Source organism: Globicephala melas, chromosome 1, assembly GCF_963455315.2.
Source record: "Globicephala melas chromosome 1, mGloMel1.2, whole genome shotgun sequence".
NCBI lineage: Eukaryota > Metazoa > Chordata > Mammalia > Artiodactyla > Delphinidae > Globicephala > Globicephala melas.
Window position 1 is genome coordinate 50,645,711 of NC_083314.1, and position 24,081 is coordinate 50,669,791.

The 24,081-nt window shown below is 39.8% G+C and overlaps 1 protein-coding gene across 4 annotated transcripts in view; it reads left to right on the forward strand.

Annotated features, from left to right (window-relative positions):
- ABL2 (ABL proto-oncogene 2, non-receptor tyrosine kinase) overlaps positions 1-21,847 on the forward strand; it is a 112,204-nt gene extending 90,357 nt beyond the window's left edge. For 2 of the 4 annotated variants that reach the window (XM_030875346.2, XM_030875348.2), the window contains 10 exons: positions 2,990-3,285; positions 6,330-6,602; positions 7,687-7,771; positions 8,809-8,986; positions 9,603-9,787; positions 10,774-10,926; positions 11,810-11,899; positions 14,617-14,790; positions 15,335-15,568; positions 15,878-21,847. In XM_030875346.2, coding sequence (XP_030731206.1) covers positions 2,990-3,285; positions 6,330-6,602; positions 7,687-7,771; positions 8,809-8,986; positions 9,603-9,787; positions 10,774-10,926; positions 11,810-11,899; positions 14,617-14,790; positions 15,335-15,568; positions 15,878-17,034 — 2,825 coding nt within the window. In that variant the 3' untranslated portion in view covers positions 17,035-21,847. Of the gene's footprint in view, positions 1-2,989; positions 3,286-6,329; positions 6,603-7,686; positions 7,772-8,808; positions 8,987-9,602; positions 9,788-10,773; positions 10,927-11,809; positions 11,900-14,616; positions 14,791-15,334 lie in introns of all 4 variants that reach the window. The other 2 variants (XM_030875343.2, XM_030875344.2) reach the window with 1 other exon arrangement.
- Positions 21,848-24,081: the final 2,234 nt, after the last annotated feature.

Here is a 24,081-nt window from a genome sequence, read left to right on the forward strand (position 1 = left end):
AAACAACTACATTGCTAAGTACACTATTTATTATTTAGTTCAGCTGACATTTTCCTTTTTTGGAACAAGACTTTCAGCAGGAAGAAAGTAATCCAGTGATTCACATTCTGGCACAAGCATCTTGTTGTGGACCTGCTTTGAGTAGCACTGGCCTAGACAACTTACCTCTCATTTGTGTTTATATGGGTTAGTGAAAGGACTAGTAGGAAGGGTTTCTATAGTAGTAACACTCTCAACAGAGTAGTAGTTTATTTTCAGTAGTAAATTCTTATCAAAGGGAACATCGAGAACATGTCCAGGTAAAACCAACCATTATTGGTTTTTTGAACAAGGACAGAAAAAGTGAAACTGTTTTGAGAAGGAAATAGTATAGGACATTCTCATTGTGTACGTGAGTTGGATTGCTAATCTGCTTAATCTTTTCTTGTCTTTTCATTTATGAAAGCTTCCTACTGGGAAAAAATAAGATTCAGGATAATTTTTAGCTAAATGAAAATGTAACTTCAGTGATTATTTGTCGAACATATTCTTTTTATTTGTAAGGGTTCAGAATGAGGTATTAAATGGGAGTGCATATACCAAATTAAGAAGACAGGTCTTCACTCAAGGAATGTTACCGTTAAAATAAAATTTTTATATACATCAATTTTTAAAATCCAGCCAGATTCTTCAAAAACAGAAATCCTTAAAACTGAGTTTCTCAAACTGGGGTGTAGGTATCTCCCAGAGGTACATGTGCAAGGAGGTTTCAAAAGTACAGGAAAAGTAAAGCGCATTATTATCTCCTAACATCAATTTACTTAAAGATTTTGGGTGGTTTTGGGGGCAGCAGGTTGGTGATGGTATTTGTACATGTGTGGGGGGCTGTGTTTTATGATGGGAGGAAAATTTTACACAGAGGTTTAGGATAAAACAAAGGACTTCAAAAGCATTTTATACTGCGTGGTAGGTAGTCTCTTTGGGCTACAACACACTCTTTTACCTTAAGATGCTTCAGTGGAGAAGTTGGTGAAGTGAAGACTCAGAACATTCTTTCCTAAATATAATTTTCATGTCAGTTATTTTCCAAGATAGCTCAGTCACCAAGGAAACATTGATAAAGAAAGCCTGTTGATTCATCAGTTACCAGTAATGGCAACTACTAGTGTGCAGCCCAAGAAGTGTGATTCCCGTTATCTTATGACCAACAGTGATTTCTTTTAAAACCTACGAAATGCCAGGTTTTTATCCAGGTTCTTATTAATATAAAACAATGTCATGCTAAAGCTAATTTATGATTTTAAAAGATAAGAAAAATATTTTAAAAATAAAATAGCAATACTTGTTTTAGTTCCTTCTTCAAAGATGATATTTTGCTTGAATTAAAAAACAAAGTTCTCCCAGGATTCCTCTGGCAATAGGGCCAATGTTTATATCCATTGTCAATTTCCATGGTATTCAAAACTTCCAGAGTGGAAAATTCTCCTCCTAACTGCTAAAAAGAGAAAAACAAACAACCAAAAACCTAGGGAGTTTGACTGTATCCTGATTATGATGACATGTCATTATCATTTCTTTGTAAGGAAGCAACAGTAATGTACTTGGTAAAGAACTTAGTCTGTAATTCTCATTCTCTTAGAGTAGTGGAGAAAAACTACAGACTGACAAGTCTTATTTAGCTTTTCTGGCAGCAGTAAGATTTTTTTTCCTCTGCAGATATGGTTGGGGAGTATTTATCAGTACACATGCATTTCCACCACCACATGCCCGTACACTACTATATACCTATATGTATATATATTTTTTGTATGTGTGTGTGTGCATGTGCACATGCATATACTCATGTTTTTTCTCATTGAAATGTCTCACATCCCAGGGTCTTGGGTGAGGTGGTAGGGGCTAATAGAAAGTTATCCTATGACAAACATTTCTGTAGACTGCTGAAAAAAGTTAGATGGCTGCCAGAATAGTAATTTTGAGTTGTTCCTCAACAGCCTTTGCCTGATAATTACTGAGCCATATGCTTTTGATTGCTCTGGAACTCTATAGGAAAGCTTGCATCTCTCAGATATGGGAGCCTAAGGCCTTATAAGGGTTCTTTAAGTTATTTATCACTAATGATACCTCTTTCACCTTCCCTGTTTTGCCTGTGCTGCAAGTACAGGGGCAGGGTGTATGTTTGGGGAGTCTAAAGTTGATGTTCACAGCTTTATTAGATCAAGGACATTGAAGTTGATAGCAAAGATAACTCCGAGTAACTTGTGTCTTGGGTTCCAACTTCAGACTCAGCTTCCCTTTGCTGCACACTAATTTGAGAGGAGCAGATAAGGGTGATTAATTCATCATGGGGAATGGGAGGGAAATTGGGAAATTCTGTTTTAAAACTTGAGTCCTGGAAAAGATTGTGCTTCGGGAGTCCTCACTGCCCACCTCCACCTCCAAGTACTTTTCTTTCTGAAAATGTTGCTGAAAGCTCTGTGGTCGGTTCCTTTTTGTTCTTTGTTTTTTTTACATTGATGGTTTTTGTAGCCTTTGTGCCAACTGAAATTTAGAAGTAACTTTGTATTTTACATGTCTTATCCCTAATCCTTGATTGTGGTTAACACTGAACCATATATAAGATACATTCCCTGACAGACTGTTTTTGAGGAAAAAATTAATTTCATTTTTTTGAAGAGTGAGACTGTGTCATTTTCCAGACATTTGAATAACCTTTTTATCTTTGTATGCTACCTTAGTTGCATACATGGAGTTTCTGGTTAAAAACCTTCAAAACTCTGTAGGTAATGTCAGAAAACCATCTCTTAACTATGCTGCTTTTGTTTAAGCTATGAGCTAAAGATATCAATCAGGCTATGGTGACAGCCAAGTTTTCATTATTTTTAAAAATTTTGTTGGCTTAAAAGTTCTTGATTCATTTTTCAGTGAGTTTTAAGTTTGACAGTAGACTGCTTCCATTTGAGGTAGTCTTAACATCTTTTCTTTCATTCTGTGATGACCTCCTGGCCAGGTGAAAAGCTACGAGTCCTTGGTTACAACCAGAATGGTGAGTGGAGTGAAGTTCGCTCTAAGAATGGCCAAGGCTGGGTGCCAAGCAACTACATCACCCCAGTGAACAGCCTGGAGAAACACTCCTGGTACCATGGACCTGTGTCTCGCAGTGCAGCAGAGTATCTACTCAGCAGTCTAATCAATGGCAGCTTCCTGGTGCGAGAAAGTGAGAGCAGCCCTGGGCAGCTGTCAATCTCGCTCAGGTATGAGGGGCGTGTGTATCACTACAGGATCAATACCACCACAGATGGCAAGGTAAGACTGGCTGGCAGCCACCTCTAGGTGTGGACTGGCTGCTCTTTAGAAACAGTATTCAGAACGACTAAAGAATATAGTTTTTATGTCTGATATGAAATAAACTAATCACTGACGTGAGTTTGAGCTATTTGGCATGTGAGAGAGAACTTACTCTTTTCAAAAGAATATGGTAATGGAAATTAAAAACAGTATTATGTTAATAGTTTAATGATGAGCTAGATTTGAAGGTGAAGAATGAAGAAAACAGCTGTATAAGTTAACTGTTCTCATCATCATCAGTGTATAAGTATGCATATATGCATCCAGTACATTATGTAGAATTTATAAATTAAACCTTGTATCTATGAAAATTATAATGATCTCTACCAGAAAGTTTACCGAGTAAGAATTTAGGCTTCTGAGACTGATGTTGATCATTAATGTATGTTAATATAAATATTTCAATCAGTCATTTAGCAGTTTATATGTTAGAAAGGCCAACCATATAGAAATGGCCATATTAGAATGGAACTGTTTTACTTTATAAATGGTAAAGTATAGGCTTATGTCAGTTCTTCTGTTGAACAGTAAATTTAGATTGAATTGTTTCTTCCACTCTTTCTCTCTTTGTGATATGCATAGTAGGGGAAAAGCACACAGGCTTTAAAGCAAGCAGATCTGGTTTGCTGGGTAACTCCATCATTTATTAACGTTGTGACCTTACTTAAGCCTCAGTTTCCCATCCCATATTATTGGATTCTTGTGAGGATTCAGTAAGATAATTTCCATAAAACATAATGGCTGGTAAAAAGTAGGAGATAGTAAGTTATTAATTTTCTTTCTCTTTTGCATCACCTTACAGACGTATTTTTTCTTGATGAAACCAAATAGAATCAGATAAGTGATGATGTAAGAGAGACTCAACAGATCTACTTCTGGTTGTATACCCAATAGAAATGAGTGCATATGTGTACAGAAGACATGTACAAGAATGTTCACAGCAGCATTATTTATAGTAGTCAGAAACTAGAAACACCCAACTGTCTAACCACAGTAGAATGAATTAATACATTGTGGTATATTCATAAAATGGAATCTCGTACAACAACAAAATTAACATAGTACTGCTACACACACTCTCAGGAAAAACTGTGACCCACCAGCTGCCTACTTTTGTAAATAAAATTTTATTGGAATACAGATACACCCATTTGTTTATGTATTGTCTATGGCTGCTTTCTCAATATTACGGCAGATTTGAGTAATGACAGAGACACTATGGCCACAAGCCTAAAATATTTACTATCTGGTCCTCTAGAAAAGTTTGCTGACCCCTGTCATAGATGAATCTCATACACATAAAGCTGAGAGGAAGGGGTTAGTGATTGCCAAGGGATGGGGATGAGGGGAGTGGGAATGACTGCTAATGGGTATGGGGTTCTTTTGTAGGGTGATGAAAATGTTCGGGAATTAGATAGTGGTAGTGGTTGGACAACCAGTGAATATATTGAAAAACGCTGTATTGTACACTTGAAATCATGAATTTTATGGTGTTATATATGAATTATATCACAAAAAAAAAGTTGAGTGTGAAAGAAAGCAGGCACAAAACTACTTATTGTGTGATTCCATTTGTATAGGTATAGTTCACAAGCAGGCAAAGCTAATCTAAGGTGTTAGAAGTCAGCAGAGTGGTTACATTTGCAGGGGTAAATAGCTGGGAGGGCACGAGGGAGGCTTCTGGGTGCTGGTAATATTATAATGCTCCATGTGGGAGATGTTTACATGGGTGAGTTCACTTTATAGAAATCATCAATTCTCCATTTATTAATTGTATACTCTTCTGTATACACTAGAAATTTCTTTTTTTAAAAATAAGCAAGCTCCTGGAGATAAGGCCCAAAGAGTGCTATCTTACTTTATACTTCTTACTGCTTATCACAAATTAACTACTATTTTGTTAACAACTCTGAAATAAAATTGTGGCTTTTTGTAAAACGGCCTAGACACTCAAAAGCACATCTTAATGAAATAAAAATTATAAGATATTTGAATACCCTCTCCCTACCAAAAAAACTGAAATCAGTGTTTTTCAAATTATGTTCTGTGCAAGATTCTGAGGTGGTATTTCATAAATTTTTACAGGAAGCCAGTCCCCTCTTACCTACTTTAATCGGCGTTTCTCTTCCTTTATCTTATATATTTGGGTTCCGTAGTCTTTTTGCATAAAAATATTTGAAGACCAGTGATCTTGATGATCCAGAGAGAGATTTTGGAAGCTTTTCTCCCTCAAGACTAGAGCTACTTTAGGAACCATAGGAAGAGTGATTTAAATGAGATTAAACTGAAGTTCTGTTTCTCCCTGCCATCATGGTTTAATTCTTCCATTTACCTCAATAGATAATTCCTTATTTTCATATTTTATTAATCAGTATTTTTAAAACTGAAGTATAATTGGTATATAATGTGTTAATTTCTGCTGTACAGCAAAGTGATTCAGTTATATATATATCGACATTCTTTTTTTATATTCTTTTCCATTATGTTTTATCATAAGATATTGAATATAGTTCCCTGTGCTATACAATAGGACCTTGTTGTTTATCCATTTTATATATAAATCTTACATCTGCTAACCTCAACCTCCCACTCCATCCCTCCCCCAGTCCCCTCCACTTGGCAACCACCAGTCTGTTCTCTATGTCTGTGATTGTGTTGCTATTTCAGAAATAAGTTCATTTATGTCATATTTTAGATTCCACATATAAGTGATATCATACGGTATTTGTCTTTCTCTTTCTGACTTACTTCACTTAGTATGATAATCTCTAGTCGCATCCATGTTGCTAGAAATGGCATTATTGCGTTCTTTTCTATGGCCAAATAGTATTCCATTGTATATAGGTACCACATTTTCTTTATGCATTCATCTGTCAATGGACATTTAGGTCGTTTCCATGTCTTGGCTATTGTGAATAGTGCTGCTTATTTTCGTATCTTAAGACCAGTGAAATAATGACCTCTTTTAGGTTGGTTTAGCTTTTCTCCACTCTCCTCACCAGGTTTATGTAACTGCTGAGAGCCGCTTTAGCACCTTGGCCGAGCTTGTTCACCATCACTCCACAGTGGCTGATGGACTGGTAACAACACTACACTACCCAGCACCCAAGTGTAATAAGCCTACAGTCTACGGTGTGTCCCCTATCCATGACAAATGGGAAATGGAACGAACAGATATTACCATGAAGCACAAACTTGGGGGTGGTCAGTATGGAGAGGTTTACGTTGGCGTCTGGAAGAAATATAGCCTTACGGTTGCTGTGAAAACATTGAAGGTGGGTTGCTGAGAATTACAGTTTTCAGGCATCTTTTTCTTTTGTGCTGAATCACTTGGAAATATCAGCTTGCCCTTCTTTAGCTTTGCAATGCTTTCCACCCACTGGTGCCAAGCACATCAGCAAATTGTGATGATTAACCCTGGTGCCGTTGCTGACAATGCAGGGGCAGATTATTCACTGAAATGCAGTGAAATCCACGTGTGGGGAAGGTTTGTCTCTGGAGGCTGTTGATGTAGATCTTGGTGGGAGGTTAGAAGCACATTATTACTTGTAAAAGCAAAGCAAGCTGCTTTCCTTCCTCAGGACAACCCCTGCTGGACAGAATTCTTCATGCATTGTTGGAGAATCATGGGCACTGTCTTTTCTTGTTCTGTCCTTTATCTCCCTGCTGCTTGTTCCTCCCATCTCCATGAGATTAGATCACTTTTTCTTGTTCTTCATATTCACAGAAATCTTTTTCCTGATGCCACCCTCTTTCTCCTTTAAGCATCCTGGTATCGAATTACAAGTTTTGTCACTCATTCCATTCTCTGAAGATTTCTCATATGCCTCAGTAGCTCTGGCATGTCACTCGAAAGGACTGCTCTTCACCTATGAGTAGTAGTCAGTTCTTTTGCAAGCACTTATTAAGTGCTTGTTCTGAGTGTGAAACAGTATGTACAGCCTTGCAGATATGCTTTGCTCCTTAAGGAATTTGTCAGGAAGATAAATGTGTAAACAGCTAACTGTTGTCTCCTCTTTCAGAGGCTTGAGGTATCTAGGGAAGTAAACTAGCAGAGAACTGAGTTATCTATCCAAGTCTTTTGTGTTTCACTTGTGATAGGACATGATTGCTGAATTTTACTCACCCTACTAAATTTCACTCCAGTTTCAAATATTGCATAAATTCAAGGAGACATTTTCTTAATTGGACTTGTATAGAGCATATTATTTTGTGATAAAATTTCTTGAAGTAAGTGCTAAAATATTCAAAAGATACCACCTTTTAAAGCTGAAGTTTTAGGATTGTGAGTTGACTCAAATGATTAAGATGGGGCTTGTCCCTTTCCTCTTTTTCTTTCTTATCTTCCCCCTTTTCCAGGAAGATACTATGGAGGTGGAGGAATTCCTAAAAGAAGCTGCAGTGATGAAGGAAATCAAGCATCCTAATCTGGTACAACTACTAGGTGAGGACGCTTGCCTGAACCATAGGTTTCTTCAAAGATACTTGTCCCCCAATACCCTGTTATCTCCAAATCCTTCTTTTGAATCACCATGGTGGAAGCTCCTAGTACAAATCTATTTCAATAAATGGTTGTTGTTTTAATCAGCAGTCTCTGTGTTTAAAAATTACCCAACAAACAGTGACCTGGATTGATTGCAATGTATAAAACTGCCCAGCTTATGGTAATTGCCCCTGACTAAAGTTCAGAATCATTCAAAATGATACTAAACCAAAAACTGTCCCAAAGGTTTTTGCAAAATAAACAGGCATTAAGCAAAGGTCTATGATTAAAGTCCTTCTTTTATCATAGTCATAAAGAGGCATTAAGCAAAGGACTAAGATGAAAAATTGTGACCGCCCATCAGTTTACCTTTACAAGCAGAAAGTGCTGTGCTGTGATAGATTGGCTTCTCACCTATTCAGATCACAGAGAAACCTTTGACTGAAACCATTGCCTTTTAAAAATAGGGCCACTTTCTTCGGGTGTTCATTGCACCAAACTATCCCAAAGGAAGTAGTTTCTTTTGGTTTTTTACAAGGAGTCCTCCATGTATTAGTGAAATCCTTAACTATGGAAACAGTTATAATCTTTTTAAAAAGCATTATTACATTCTGGGCTCACACAGCCTTCAACATATGCACAATTGCTATTACTTTTAGATAAACATTGTTAGCATGCAGTTGAGGATGGGAATTGTGGGCATGTACAGAACTCTAGAAGTATCAGTAGTCCTGACCCCTTAATACAAGTAACTGCTTTTGCTCAAACAGGCATATACTCAAAATGCATGTGAATTTCCAGAGTGTGATATCAATGGAAGCAGAGACTTCCAATCAGCCAGCTTCTTAACTTCGCTGCATTATTTTTAGAGAATGACATGGCAAGAAAGGAAAAGATTACGGCTGAACTAGACTTTAAAAATTGTCCATTTTTCTTGCCAAAGTGGTTTGGAGTGTTTGAATATATACTAATAAAGCAAGCTCTATTTGAACTATCAGGTGTATGTACTTTGGAGCCACCATTTTACATTGTGACTGAATACATGCCTTATGGGAACTTGCTTGATTATCTCCGAGAATGCAACCGAGAAGAGGTGACTGCAGTTGTACTGCTTTACATGGCCACTCAGATCTCTTCTGCAATGGAGTATTTAGAGAAGAAGAATTTCATCCATAGGTGTGTAAAACCTGATTATCGCCTATGATTAACCATGAAGCTGCCTTGCCTGACATGCAAATAAAGGAAAGAATATGAGAACCTTCCCACAAATTTTCAGATAACTCAGGAAAGTAATTTTCTCTTTCACAGGGACCATTGTAATGTCATTTCCTATAAACCTACTGTGTATTCTGATTAAAGTATTAATGCGGGGCCTTTGCTGTTCTCAGAACAGAAAGCTGTTTATTTTGCCCGAGGCTATATCCAAGATCTTTTTGCTCCATCTAGCGGCTTAAGTTTAAAAATAGCTTTCTGTCTTAGTAAAGAACTTGAAACCTTGTAGAAGAGCATATGTCACTCACCTCTGAAACCTATCCCACTGTACTTACAAATAGGAACCCGTTTTCTGAAGCCTGCTTTATTGTGGCATCACATAACCTCCTCTTGATGAGTACTCTACAAGTGATGTATAATTAGTGGCTTTCTACCATGTCAGCAATTTTCATAAAACACTGTATCTGTCAACAGTTACTTATCAACTCTGCTTGTAGCACAAAGAACCGATAACAGAGCATTCATGACCATTTTCCAGAACCATCTGATTGGAATCACATTTGGCTTCTCTTTCCCACAGAGATCTTGCAGCTCGTAACTGCCTGGTGGGAGAAAACCATGTGGTAAAAGTGGCTGACTTTGGCTTGAGTAGATTGATGACTGGAGACACCTATACTGCTCATGCTGGAGCCAAATTTCCTATTAAATGGACAGCACCAGAGAGTCTTGCCTACAATACCTTCTCAATTAAATCTGACGTCTGGGGTAAGGTTGGAAGGGACGTTTTTCTGTGTTTTGTCATTTTCTTTATAAGTAAATGCTTAATTCTTTAGAGGTTCTCTTTTATATGATCAGTATCCTTTGCCTTTACACCCGTCCTTCTTCAGTCATTCAGCAAGCATTTATTAAATATGTACTATCTGCGAGGCACTTACCGTAGAAAGAAGTTGTAAAGAAAAAAGTTAAAAAAGTCCCTGCCTTCAGAGCACTCACAGTCTAGGTATTATATTGCACTGAAGTTCTAATGATCCTCTCTGTGAAGCTCCCTGTTTTCCACATTAGGCTTTATTGCTTGTTTCTAGAGCACTGTGACACAGAGTAGCAACCTCTTTTCAAGGAAGGCATGAAGTTTCATCTAGAATTTGTCCTTGTAACTGATCTTGTTTCTACTGCCCTGAAAAGAAATATGATTTAGTAGAGACTCGGGGGAAAGAACAAGTCTAGAAGTTTGGATTGTGGGCCAGTGGAAATAGTTGAGGATTCTAGGTCATATTTTACCAGAAATCTCAAACTCAGGAATAACCTGTGAGAAAATCAAGCAAATTCTTTTTTCACATGTGAATTTTATCTGATTTTAAATGAGTCCATTTTTATATTATTCCTCTAGTATTAGCTGACTTAAAAATTCTGAAATTCATTAAATAGATCGTAAATTGCTCTAAGAATAGTTTGCTTATGCCCCAGACTTCTTATATGGTCATGGTTTATTTTCCCTCATTGAAGTAAAGGAAATCCAAATAAAAATTGGGAAATCTAAAGAAAACTGTCTTTAAAGTGAAGTGTTCCCTCAGTGAAGTGTTCCTGTGGAAGATATCTTCGAAGAACAAGTCATGTTGTGAGAATTATAAGAGTATACTAATGTTGTAATAGTGTGAATGTTACCCACAATTTGAAAGAGAAGTTACCTAATGGTATAAAATAAATAATAAATCAGAAGAAATATAAAGCTCTTTTTTTCATCCCTTTTGCAGCTTTTGGGGTGCTCTTGTGGGAAATTGCTACATATGGAATGTCACCATATCCAGGTATTGACCTGTCTCAGGTCTATGATCTGCTGGAAAAAGGATATCGAATGGAACAGCCTGAAGGATGTCCCCCTAAGGTGTATGAACTTATGAGAGCATGTGAGTATTTTTGCATATTTTAATTTTGAAGGTTTAAGTGAGCAATTCAGGATGATTAACAAAATTGAAAACATTTTTTCCTCTCAGTGTTGTAAGATTGTGTCCAGCCTCATGACATAGAGTTAGTCAGTGATCAGCCTGTTGGGATATCGTATGCTCTACCAGTGAGTCTTATTGGAATCCAAAGAGTCATTCTCTGTGGCCCAAATATTCACCCAATTTTCCACAAACATTTGCATATATAATAGGATAATAAGAAATTGGGTTTGGAGATTAGGTAGGGGAGGGCTGCTTTCAGCTACGTAAAATGATTGTTAAAGACTATGGAGAATGCATGAAATTGACTTCTGTGATGAATAAAAGCATCTGACTTCTTAAAGATGAGAAAGTAGGAAGGTGAGTAGTGAATTAAACTGCAGTGTGTTTGAATATGTCTTGTTATTTTCCCATTGAGCATTGTTGTTGCCTACTGCCCTGTCTTTGTCAACTGTGAATTCCAAGCTCCGCCTTTGATATACTGTTATGTTTCTGAATGTGTACAACTGATTATTTATAAGAGTGAGTTTAAAGACAGGTTTTACTACTTTTCATTTTTCCAGTGGAAGAAAACTTGTCATTTTCTAAACCATCTCCCCACCCTTCTGCATCCCTATAGTAGAGGGAATAGGAGCTGAGGCTACATAGAAGGATTGGCCCTAGGAAGTGGGTTCATCACACCTCTGAGTCTGGAACTAAGAAACAGCTGCCTCACTATCATTGTGAACTTGCTGTAACTCTGCTTTAACAAGCATGTGTCCTAATGCATGGAACTCACCATCAGGGTGCCCCTGAATATTTAATTCCTGCAAGAAGCTTTTAATACTGTTCTTATTTTGTTACATAGGCTGGAAGTGGAGCCCTGCCGACAGGCCCTCTTTTGCTGAAACACATCAAGCTTTTGAAACCATGTTCCATGACTCCAGCATTTCTGAAGGTGAGAATCTGGTGATTTACTGTCAATGGTGGCTAGTTCTGAGTGCTGGGGATGATAAAAACATTTCAAAAATTATAGATTCTTATAATTTGGGACTCCATTTCAAGATACTGAATTCTTGGCCTTTATTATTCTTGTTTTGCTTTTTTTTTTTTCTATTTTAAGATGTATATTTGTGTCTCTAGCTCATATTAATTAGAAATTAATTCAGTCTTTTCAGGAAGAGTATAAGTTCAAGTTCAGCGGTTAAGCATTAACACAATGCAGGAAAGAGAAGAGGAAAAAATGAGAATGAAAAATATTTCAACTCTCTAAACCACACCTATAAAGACAGAACCAAGTCATAAAAGCAATATCCAGAAATTCCATTTCTGGAAATAGATCTTAAGGAAATAATTAAGAGTATGAACAAAGATTTAGCTGTAAGGATGTTACATCAGAGTCTAGTTTATAATATTGAAAAATTAAGAACAATCTAAATAGTGTGCCAATTATTATATCCATGTAATTGAGTAGTTAAAATGATATTCTTAAATATATTGACACAGAAAGTTTAGAATGAGAATGTTAAGCTATGAATAGTGAGAATCTTTTTCTTATCTAAAAAACAAACAAGTATATGGACACATACAGGAAGTTTTCTACTTCTGTGTATAATGTCTCTTTAAAATTATCTGCAAAAGTGAAACAATAAACTTGTTATAAACAGAGGGAGACTATTCCTAGAGAGCTAAAAACAAACAATTCTTAGTTATACTTGCCTGTTAGACATTTTGGTGTAGTTCCAGAATTGTATACATACTTTTCAAATTTTTCTTTTCCTTCATAATTGAACAGAGAACTTACTGTTTAAGTTCAAGTTAAAAATGTTAGAAGAGGAAATCAGCTAAGCTGATTTTTGTCTGCTTCCTTAGTGATTTATCATGTCTAGGTAAGAAGAAAGGAGGAAGTACAACACCAAAGTTTAATGAAAAGTATTTTCATCCTCGTCCTTTAATGTATGGAACTTCCGCAGCTTGGGGAGGGCACAGCTTGCCCTTTGGGCCAGATTGAGCAGCTGCCTATCACAGCAGTCTTCTTTCCTCTGTTGCTTTATATCCTATGCAGTCAAAGTGGTAGAAGTCGTAAATATTGGTCAAAGAATTGGGTGCTTCTGTGTAAACGTTTAACTTCTGTTGAATCCTTAGCTAAATATTTCTGCTTCTCTTGAAAATGTTATATTCTTTTAGAAAAGCAACCGTATCAATTTTCAAAGCTAATTTCAATTAAAAATTGCTAAGCAAAAAATTTAACATTATTTAACACACATTTTATTAAGTATTTAATCTGTGGTAAGCACTATACTAGGTCTGAGGACATAGAGATAAGACACAGTTCTTACCTTAAAAGGATGTATATTAGTTGTAAGTGAAAGAAACTTAGCTCAAACTTTTCTTAAGCAACAAGAGGAGGATTTATTGCCTCATAACCAAACCATGGAAAAGCAGGGATGGCGCTAACCTCAGGGTCACTTGAAGCCATGGACTCAAATAGCTTCAGGTCTCCTTCCCTCTTCTCTTTCCTTCCCACACCTTCACCCACCCAATATCTCTTTACGTTTGTTTCTGCGTTAATCTCATCCTCCAGGTGGCATAGAACACAGTTGTCAGCATCCTCATGTCTGTCTCGCAGCTGCTCTGTGAGAAAGGAATCTCACTGGCATGGCTTGGGTTATGTGCCGTGTACCCACGCTTGTGGGGGGTCAGTTTTGAAAAATAATTACCAAAAAAAATTGTAAATTAATTACAAAAATTCACAATTTAATTGATCCATACGTCATTTTTGTTCAGGAATGAATAGCAATGTCTGCCTTATTAGTAAAAGCTGCAAAACCCATGACTGCTTTTAATCAGCTGAGGCTTACTAATGGGGTGAACACATTTTCAGGAGCCTCATTTGCTTCACTGGCATGAAATGGAATGGATTGTATCTACCTTCCTTTTTATGCAAGGCGCAACCTGAAAATAAAAATATGTGCAAACATCCGCTTGCTTTGTTCAACCTCTGAACAAGCGCTTAGTAAACAAGGATATCCAGATGACCAATGAGCACACAAAATCACCCATCATCAGAGAAGTACAAAATAAAACAGTGAGATGGCCATTACACATCTATCCCAGAATGGCTAAAATTAAAATCAAACAAAAAAAACTAACATCAAACTTTGGTAAGCATGCATGGTAACCAGAACCTTCATACAAGTTAGTGGGGATGTAGATTGGTCCAGCCAGTTTGGGGAGGTTTGGCAAGACCCAACAAAGCTGAATTTATGTGCTCCCTGTGACCTACCTGCTCCTATACCCAGCAGACGTGCATAACACTGAAGCCAAAGACACATAGTACAATAGGATGTCCCTAGCACTATATTCATAATAGCCAAAAACTAGAAACAAATATTCATGAAGAAGAGAATGGATGAATTTTGGTGTATTCATGCATTTGAACAATACACAGCAACAAGAAAAACCCTTGCCACATGCAGTAACAGGGATGAGTCTACAGATAGAATGCTGAGCAAAAGAAGCCAGACACAAAAAGTGCATAGTGTGTGATTCCACTTACATATTTTATACTCCATTCTTCAGTTCTTCTCAGTTGTATGCCTTTCTGAAAAGAGAAACTCCCATTTTTTGGTCATGAAATTGTTCTTTTTATTATTCCCCTTGCCTTCCTCACAGAGGTAGCCGAGGAGCTTGGGAGAGCTGCCTCCTCCTCATCTGTTGTTCCATATCTGCCCCGACTACCTATACTTCCTTCTAAGACCCGGACGCTGAAGAAACAGGGGGAGAACAAGGAGAATATTGAAGGGCCACAAGATGCCACAGAAAATTCTGCTTCCAGTTCAGCACCAGGTATGAATGAGTCCGTAGGCAGGTAGAGTCAAACTGCCTTTTTTAAAGAGCCTTGGGGTATGATGCCTTTATTTCCACTTTCCTGCCCATTTTCCCTGAGGAAAGTGTGGCTGGCTTCTGTTTTATTTACCACTCTAGTCCTCGGCTCTGCATTGCCAGTGTTAGTAGTCCTGATCTGTCCGTCCAGCATACAACTCTGCCTCCCACTCCATCTCCTAAACTCCTGATTCCCAAATAGTTACTGTCTTTACAGTTCCGGCAACAATTTCTTCATTGAGTCTGATAGATGAAGCCAGGTTGTGCTGTAGTTTCTAGAGAAAAGTTGAATGCCGAGGTAAAAACCAGCGGATTATTTCTTTCCGTTTATATCCCATATTGCATTTGGAACAATAGCGTGAAATGATAATGTATTTATTAGTTTTCTCTGAGTCCTGCTAACACTTGACATTTAATAGATGCCAACAGCACTCTTACAGTTCAGCCTTAGTAACTCAAATGAGTCACTTCTTATTTTTCACATTACTGATTGGCCGTTTTTTATCAGGCTTCATTAGAAGTGCACAGGCCCCCAGTGGGTCCCCAGCACTGCCTCGAAAGCAAAGAGACAAGTCCCCCAGCAGCCTCTTGGAAGATGCCAAAGAGACATGCTTCACCAGAGATAGGAAGGGAGGCTTCTTCAGTTCCTTCATGAAAAAGAGAAATGCTCCCACACCCCCCAAACGCAGCAGCTCCTTCCGAGAAATGGAGAATCAGCCCCACAAGAAATATGAACTCACGGGTAACTTCTCATCTGTTGCTTCTCTACAGCATGCTGATGGGTTCTCTTTTACTGCTGCCCAGCAAGAGGCGAATCTGGTGCCACCCAAGTGCTATGGGGGTAGCTTTGCACAGAGGAACCTCTGTAATGACGACAGTGGCGGGGGTGGGGGCAGTGGCGCTGCTGTGGGTGGGTGGTCTGGCATCACAGGCTTCTTCACGCCACGCTTAATCAAAAAGACACTGGGCTTACGAGCAGGTAAACCCACAGCCAGTGATGACACTTCCAAGCCTTTTCCAAGGTCAAACTCTACATCTTCCATGTCCTCAGGGCTTCCAGAGCAGGATAGGATGGCAATGACCCTTCCCAGGAACTGCCAGAGGTCCAAACTCCAGCTGGAAAGGACAGTGTCCACCTCTTCTCAGCCAGAAGAGAATGTGGATAGGGCCAGTGACATGCTTCCCAAAAAATCAGAGGAAGGTGCCGCTCCGACCAGGGAGAGACCAAAAGCCAAACTTTTGCCCAGAGGAGCCACCGCTCTTCCTCTCAGAACCCCCTCTGGGGATCCAGCCATTACAGAGAAGGACTCTCCAGGGCTGGGGGTGGCTGGAGTGGCAGCTGCCCCCAAGAGCAGAGAGAGGAATGGTGGGGCACGACTTGGCATGGCTGGAGTCCCAGAGGATGGCGAGCAGACAGGCTGGGCTGCCCCGGCCAAGGCTGCGGCGGTCCTCCCGACCACTCACAACCACAAAGTGCCAGTCCTTATCTCACCCACTCTGAAGCACACTCCAGCTGACGTGCAGCTCATCGGCACAGACTCTCAGGGGAATAAGTTCAAGCTCTTGTCTGAGCATCAGGTCACTTCCTCTGGAGACAAGGACCGACCCCGCCGGGTAAAACCAAAGTGTGCCCCACCCCCGCCGCCAGGGGTGAGACTACTGCAGCATCCGGCCGTGTGCTCAGACTCCACGGAAGAGCCCACGTCAGAAACACAGGAGGGAGGGAAGAAGGCGGCTCCAGGGGCAGTGCCCATCAGTGGGAAAGCTGGGAGGCCTGTAATGCCTCCACCTCAAGTGCCTCTGCCCACATCTTCCATCTCACCAGCGAAAATGGCCAATGGCACAGCAGGTACTAAAGTGGCTCTGAGAAAAACCAGACAGGTGGCTGAGAAAATCTCAGCTGACAAAATCAGTAAGGAGGCCCTGCTGGAATGTGCTGACCTACTGTCCAGTGCAATCACAGAACCTGTGCCCAACAGCCAGTTGGTGGACACTGGACACCAGCTGCTCGACTACTGCTCAGGCTATGTGGACTGCATCCCCCAAACTCGCAACAAATTTGCCTTCCGCGAGGCTGTGAGCAAACTGGAACTCAGCCTGCAGGAGCTGCAGGTGTCTTCTGCAGCTGCTGGTGTGCCCGGGGCAAACCCTGTCCTTAACAACTTACTGTCATGTGTACAGGAAATCAGTGATGTGGTGCAGAGGTAGCCACCGTTAGCCGGGTGGGAAGATGCACACATTTCTGAGGGGAGAGGAAAAGGGACTTGTTTTCCTGTGTTCTCGTTTCAAAAAGTGGAAGACTGATACTTGAGTGTGTTTCTGTGAAGTACCTCAGATCTCTGAGTTCTCACGTTTACAGGTTCATCTCAAAAATAACAAAAAGCAAAACCCATAGGAGAGGGAAAATAGATGGGGGCAGGGCAGTTGTGGACCGGATTGGAAGCTGCACTGGGACATCAGGGAACATGCATATGTCGTGCCATGAAGAACCAAATCCAGCCCGTTCTTACCTGGAGTGATGTGAGCTGGTTAGGGCTGCTCCAGCAGGGCCGCAGGGACTGTGCCCAGACAGTGCGTTGGCTGTGGCACTCATTCTGCACCACACAGAAGGGAATTGACTTGGGGCCCCAGTAGGTACTAATGGTGATTATGCTCCAACTCATCTAACTTATTGGGTGGGACAGAAGAAAGCTGGGAATGTGCCAAGAGAAGTTTTGTTCAAGGCTGTTGGAAGCTACTGTTAGCCTCGCTTCCACAGGTCACTGCTGCAGTAAGAACTGCAGATCAGATGGCTAGATGCAAAACTGGGAAATGTGGTTCTGTCAGTATGCTTCTGTCCTATTTTCCATAGGTGTATTAATTGGTACAGGAGGTAAAGAATGCTAGGAAGTATATTTAGGGAGATTGAAGCCTTCTCCTAAAATCTTACATTACTTAGCAGAAGCCACTTCTCCCAGGCTAGTATATTGTTTCCAAATGGATCAGGATTGGCTTTCTGCTTGTTGGTGCCTATCTTGTAAACCATAGGCATAGGAGTCTCTTTGGTAATTCTTTTCTCCCCCTTGCTGGGCAGGCTGTCTTCCTTTATTCCTGGCAGCATTCAGGGCATTAACCAACACTGAACATTATTGAAAACAATGGTCATGTACAGGTCTCACAGGGGAATCCTTTTCTGTTACAGTGCCCCTGCATACTGACATACCGGCAAAGGACTTGAGCAGCTATATGTTTCTTTATCAACTAAAATGCCAGGGAAAGGGTGTCTTCTTGAAATCCAGTGGTCAGCCTAGAGGTCTGTGACTGAGTGGAGAAGCTGGCTTGGTCCTAATGGCTGTTTCCCCTCCCTCCCTTATCACCTTAGACCCAATCTAGGTGGAGAATAGGGAGAAGCATTCTCTCACTCTACAGTTTCAAATGAATCACCCTAAATTATTCTCACATGCTTTTCTCCTCTCACATACTCCCCCTGCCAATTGTTGTGCTTGTTTGTAAAGATCATATTGGGAATATTCTTTGATATTTATTTTATCATTTCACCTCTATTTTAAGAATGCATAGTTGAAGGAGCAAGTTATTTTCGGGGGACACCAATTAGATCCCAGAAACCTAATGATTCCTTTCCCTTCCCTATTCAGTTGTTGTTATGGAAGTTAATTAGGATCACTTCTTAATTTAGAACCAAGTCTAATTGGTTAGATATTATTAGTACTTTCGACATCAGGTCTAATTCCAGTGACCACTTCATTCTCTTCTTAAAACTTTATGCCCTCTCCATTCCTGCCTCCAAGGAGAACGCAATATAAAAAAAAATACATTTTTTCCTCCCAAAGGAATATTAACTTAGGAAGATAGGAATTCAACATTGATGAACAGTGAGTTTTCTTCCTGGCTCTGTCATCGATCCACTGTCAGGCCATAGCCCCATCTCTTAATCTATTAAATGGAGGTAATGATACATGTTATCAAGGGTGTTTTGCAAATAAGTGTATAGTTATCCCTTTGAGAGTCTCTCTGGAAAGCTCTTCAGTGCAGTATTGTTATATATGAATACAAGTTTTTCATTCTCTTCTTTGCTCAGCAGCAGATAATGAAATTTAAAACTGCTGAGATTATACTAATTGGGCTAGAATACTAAGGGGGGAAAAGCGTTTTGGATAGAGTTTGGCATCTTTGACCAAGGAGGAAATTTAGTTTTCATTAGAAAGAAAGGAACTGATTCTTACTGTGGGTGTTCCAGAGGAGTCCCAGGCCAAGAGAAGGATAAGAAGGGAGGAGACAATACCGGGCATTCCTTTCAGGGGTTGGGTGATCCCTGTCTGTCTGTTACCTACTGGTGGAGCACAGGCAACTAGTGATCTGGCTAATCTCCTTATAATGGTTGGAAGAGTTCCCTTTAACTTGGATTTAAAAACCAACAGTCCTCCTACCTTCTTCTTCGCCACTCTCCTTCATCATATATTTCCATAAACTTGAAATCGTTTTAGCAATTAGCCTTTTAAGGGTGGGGCAGGGAAAGCTAAAACTTTGGAATATTGTTATGCTGCTTTTTAAGTTTATCCCTGTCATTGTGGATGCAACTTGAGGGATTCTAATTGTTTTTCAGGGGATTTTTTTTTTTTTTTTTTTTAAAGCAAGGGATCTTTCCTTGAGTGCTCTGAAAATAAGCCTTGGAGGAACACTACTGAGTGTATTTAAGCTCCCTGGTTTTCTCATCGAAGAACAGTCTTTGAGGGTGGGGGCTGGGTCTTTCTCAGGTGCCGCACCTGGCTCTGCCTCGTCCGCAGTAGGTGCTCAGTAAGTTCATGAACAGAATGGATTTTTTTCTCATTACTGTCAAGAGTAGCATTGACTGTTGTAGCACACCCAGCCACGTGATGCTTTAACTGTGTAACTTCAGGAGTTGAGGGCTCAGGGTTCAGGTTAAAGAGGCACTGTCAACTTACTATAAAAGTGTAACTTAGGTTTTTTCCATTATCTACTTGAAAAGGACCAGATTTTTTAAATAACCATAGGTAAATTTAAAAGTTTGAATTCAAAGCAGAGAAAACTGCTTTTAGAAACTGAAAATGTAATTTAATTCTTATCTAGTTTGAAAACAAAGCAGATAGCAAAAGCCCTTCTACAAGGTGTTGAAAACTTTCTAAAGTGGTTATACGTATTGTATACCTTTGGGGTTACCACACCTTCAGTCTTTTCATGCACAGATAATATGATTTCAGTTTAGATTTACTACCTTAAAATGCAGTGTTTAGAATACATCTTGATTGTGCTTTACGTGAAGTATTTTCTTAAAAGGCTTTGTGTAAAAATGTGTATATTTTCCTACAGATCTCCATCATGATTTTCAGAGATATAGCCTTAAAAAAAAATTGGCCCTGAGAAATTTATTCAGTGTTTCTCCAGATGACATTGAGGTTCTTATAGTGGAGACCCTTTCTCAGCTGAATTATGGGGTTTAAGTTAGAATTTTCTTACAATTCAGTTGCAAGTTAGCTAGTAAAATAGTGCCCAGTTAATAAAATGCTGACTTTCCTAAGGCACCACCCATATTTATTTAACAAAATCATGGAGATTTTGAGCTTCAAGGATACAGTTTAGATAGTGGTTAAGAGTTTAGACTCTAAAGCCAGTCTAGAAGGCAAGTCACTTAACCTTTCTGGGCCTTAGTTTCCTCATTGGAAAACAGGGATAATAATAGTAACTACCTCAGGGTTGTTGTAAGGATTAAATGAGATAATGTGTGTAGAATAGTTAGCTTGAGTGCCTGGCATGTAATGAGTACTCCATAAATGTTAACTACTACTACTATTATTATTAACGCTTATTCCAGTGAGTCTTAGCCAAGGATGTGCAACAAAATTTCCTGGGGTTTAAAAAAAGAAAAACAACAAAAAACCTGATGCGTCGGCCTCACCCCAGATCAAGAATTCCCCGTGGGGTTGGGTCTCAGCCAGTGTGCTTTCCAAGAATCTCTCCAGGTGTTTCAGATACCCAGCACTGTGTGAACACTAGCAATACCCCAACTCTTTTTTTTTTTTTTTTTTTTTACAGCTTAAGAAATTGGAAGAGAGGATGGTTAAGTTACTTGCCCATATTCTCAGAGCAGTTAATTAGTGGCAGAGCCAAGGCTAGAGTTGGGTCTTATTCACTTTCTCATTGTGGGGTCTTTCCACCATTCCTGTTGCCTTGTGAGACACTGCAAAAAAAAAAAAAAAAAAAAAAAAGGCTCAGACAATCAGTCTGCACAGTGCTGCACACTTTCTAAAGCACACCTTCCTGGCATTCCCTGACCTTAAGGGACTTGAATGTTGAGTAATGGCAACACTAGCAAAGCAGGCATTCAGTAGAACTCAGTAATTTAAAAAATTATATGGGGTCATTCTTTTGGACAGACCTCAGCGACACAGCAATCTGCACTTTGTAATAAAGAAATAACAACTTAAGTTTTAAAAAACCTAGTCCTACATTCCTTTTTCTTAAAAAAAAAGCAAACTTTATTGTTCCATATCATTTTGATAGCTATGAGGTAATGTATATGAAAGCACTTTGAGAAAAGTATCAAGTGTAATATAACTATAAAGTTGTATTATTAATGTCTATTGAGAAGTTAAAACAGTTAATTAGATGTTGATTGACTTACAAGCTTTTGCCTGTGGGGGACCTGAAAATGCAGATATATGAACAATCAGCTCTGTAATTTATCACATTTTAAAATATGAAACTGCTAAATGAATATGTGCAGGTATAGTAAGTGTTTTGCTAAAATTGTAGCTCAGTGCTGAATAACTTCAGAAAACTAGGGACCAACTTTCTGGTTTAATCTTTAAAAAATAGTAACATGTACTCACTCCAGAACAAAGAAGCTCTTCTAGGGACCTTGATTCAAGAAGAGTGTGGCCCTCTCATCCTTGAACGTTTGTCCAGCACATGCTCAGCCATTTAGTACCCTAAATGTGGGAGCAGACTCGTTACCTGTTCATGTTGACAGTGTCTTTTTTAACCTATGTCCTGCATAGTTTTGTTGGGTTTTTGGGGGGTGGGGTGGGGTGGGGGCAGAGATGGGATGGCTGTAGAACCAGTGCACTTTGGGAATTACTTTTCTGGGATTTCCTACCAGATGTAGATGAGCTTGATATTCATCATCCCTGTTTAGTTTTTTTTTTTTCCCCCTAAGAGGAGTAGCTGAACATAGCTCACCTATTAAATTATTTAGAAAAAGAGTAAATTGCTTTGGTGGCCACATCTGAGTTTGTAGCTCTACTGCATTCTGACCTCTCCCACTCCCTTCCATTTTTGCTACCGATGTCATCGTTACTATCAGGCTATGCTCCCACAGGAGTCCATGTTGAGCTGACAGGGTTGTCTACATTTTTATTCTTGATGATTTTGGGGTTTCATCATCTTGCTTACATTAACTTGTTCTACCTGGATTTGGGGGCCATCTCTGTGCTCCAAGCATCTGTTATGACCAGTCATCTCTAGGTAAGTTTCTCTGGATATGTTTCTTCGTATGTATTGATGGACTTCAGCTATCTGTATCTCTGTCTTAGCTTCTGTCAAGCCAGTAGCTCAGTTCTTTTGTAAATTCCTGCTTCAGTCTGGGATATGTGGGAGCAGGGGAGAAATAGGGAAAGGCAGCCCTAAGGTTGCCTGTACCTTCCACGTGACAACACAGGGAAATTGCTGTAGGCCTCACTGGTCAGAGAGGAGAGGCCTTGGGCTGGTTCTGAAACTTGTCCCACTCTTAACAGTCAGGATAGAGTTCCAGTTTTCCAGCTATCAGACTTTTAAAAATATAATACAAGGCTAGCTTTTTTTGGCAAGCTAACAGTGCCTGGAGTAACAATTACTGTTACCTGCTTTGTTGCAGCTCTGTTACAGCCAGAACTTCACTGCCATTCTCTGCCCTCCTGTATTACTTGGCGGGGGCGGGGGGTAGATTTCAGGGCTGCGGAATGAGCTGCACCCTGCTCCAGAGCATCTACCCAAGTGACTTGTCTTAGCTCCAGCCTGTCTTTTGTGAAGTTTACTGCAATGTCCCAAAAGATGAGTTTCTGCTCTGGGGCTGCTGGTTTTCATGCCACCCACCTGAGGTGTATATGTTCTATTGTATCTTGAGATAACAAGTGTGCAAGATGATATTTCCTTCACTTCTGACTCAATATCCTAGATCCAAAGGACAGGAAATTAGGGAAGATTCCACCCTGTGATAATCAGGGTAAGAAGATCCAATGTTTCTCTCCAGGTGAGAAGGCCTGGGCAGGTCATCTTGATTCTGGGCTGACTTGGAGTGGTAGAGATCATTCCTAGAGGATTGTGCCTTCAAGGATGGGTTTCATGTGTTTTGCAGAAGAAAAGATTGTCAGCTAGGTTGATGTTGCACAAATATCAGACTAAAACTGGTGGAAATGAACTTTTTGGTAGCAGTGGCTCAAAGCCCCCGTCAGTGAGATGTTCTCTCCACATGGGGTGCTGATTTGGTAAATTGCTGCACTTTTCTCCATCCCCTTGGTGAGCTGGGGGGAGGATGCTCTAACTGGACCCTTCCCACCCTCCAAGTGCACTATGTACAATTATGAGTTTGAAATTGTTTACCTCTCCTAGAAAAATTATATCCTTTACCCTCTCCATTGCTCTGTGACCTGAACACAGTAGCAAGGCCCTGTTACCTCAGCCTGAGGTCACAGATGGCGTGTGAGCAGATCTTCAAACCTGCAGACCATCTAAGGGAAGGGACATCTCCTTGTAAGTTGAAAGGCCAGGCCCCACACACGTGCACACCGACTATGTCCGTTCTTTGAGATTCTTTGTTCATCATTGTACTCGAAGCAGCAAGTTTCCGGATCCTGCATGTCATTCCAAGCTGCTGAGCTATGCGCACAGGACTTGAGGTCTTGGATCATTCTACTTAACTCTAAAACACGGTGGAGGTGGACTGTCAAATGCCAGCAGGCTTTAAGAAAGGAGATACCAAGGGTGTGTATGGTTGGAGCTCGCTTAGATTTGCTTCTGAGCCTCAGGAGCTTTAAATCATGTCATAAACTTTAGTTACAGAATGGGACTTTTGGTTAGTAAAATTTTCACATATAAAGGCAATTAGTCTTCAGCAGTTCTAACAACAATAACACAGATATGCCACATAAATTTATTCTTGATTCGGAAGGTACTGCAGGATCCTGCAGTGCTTTAGGGTCATTGGTGGAGAATCCAAATTCTGTACAATTCTGAAGTACCGTACCGTGTGTTGTAAGTGGC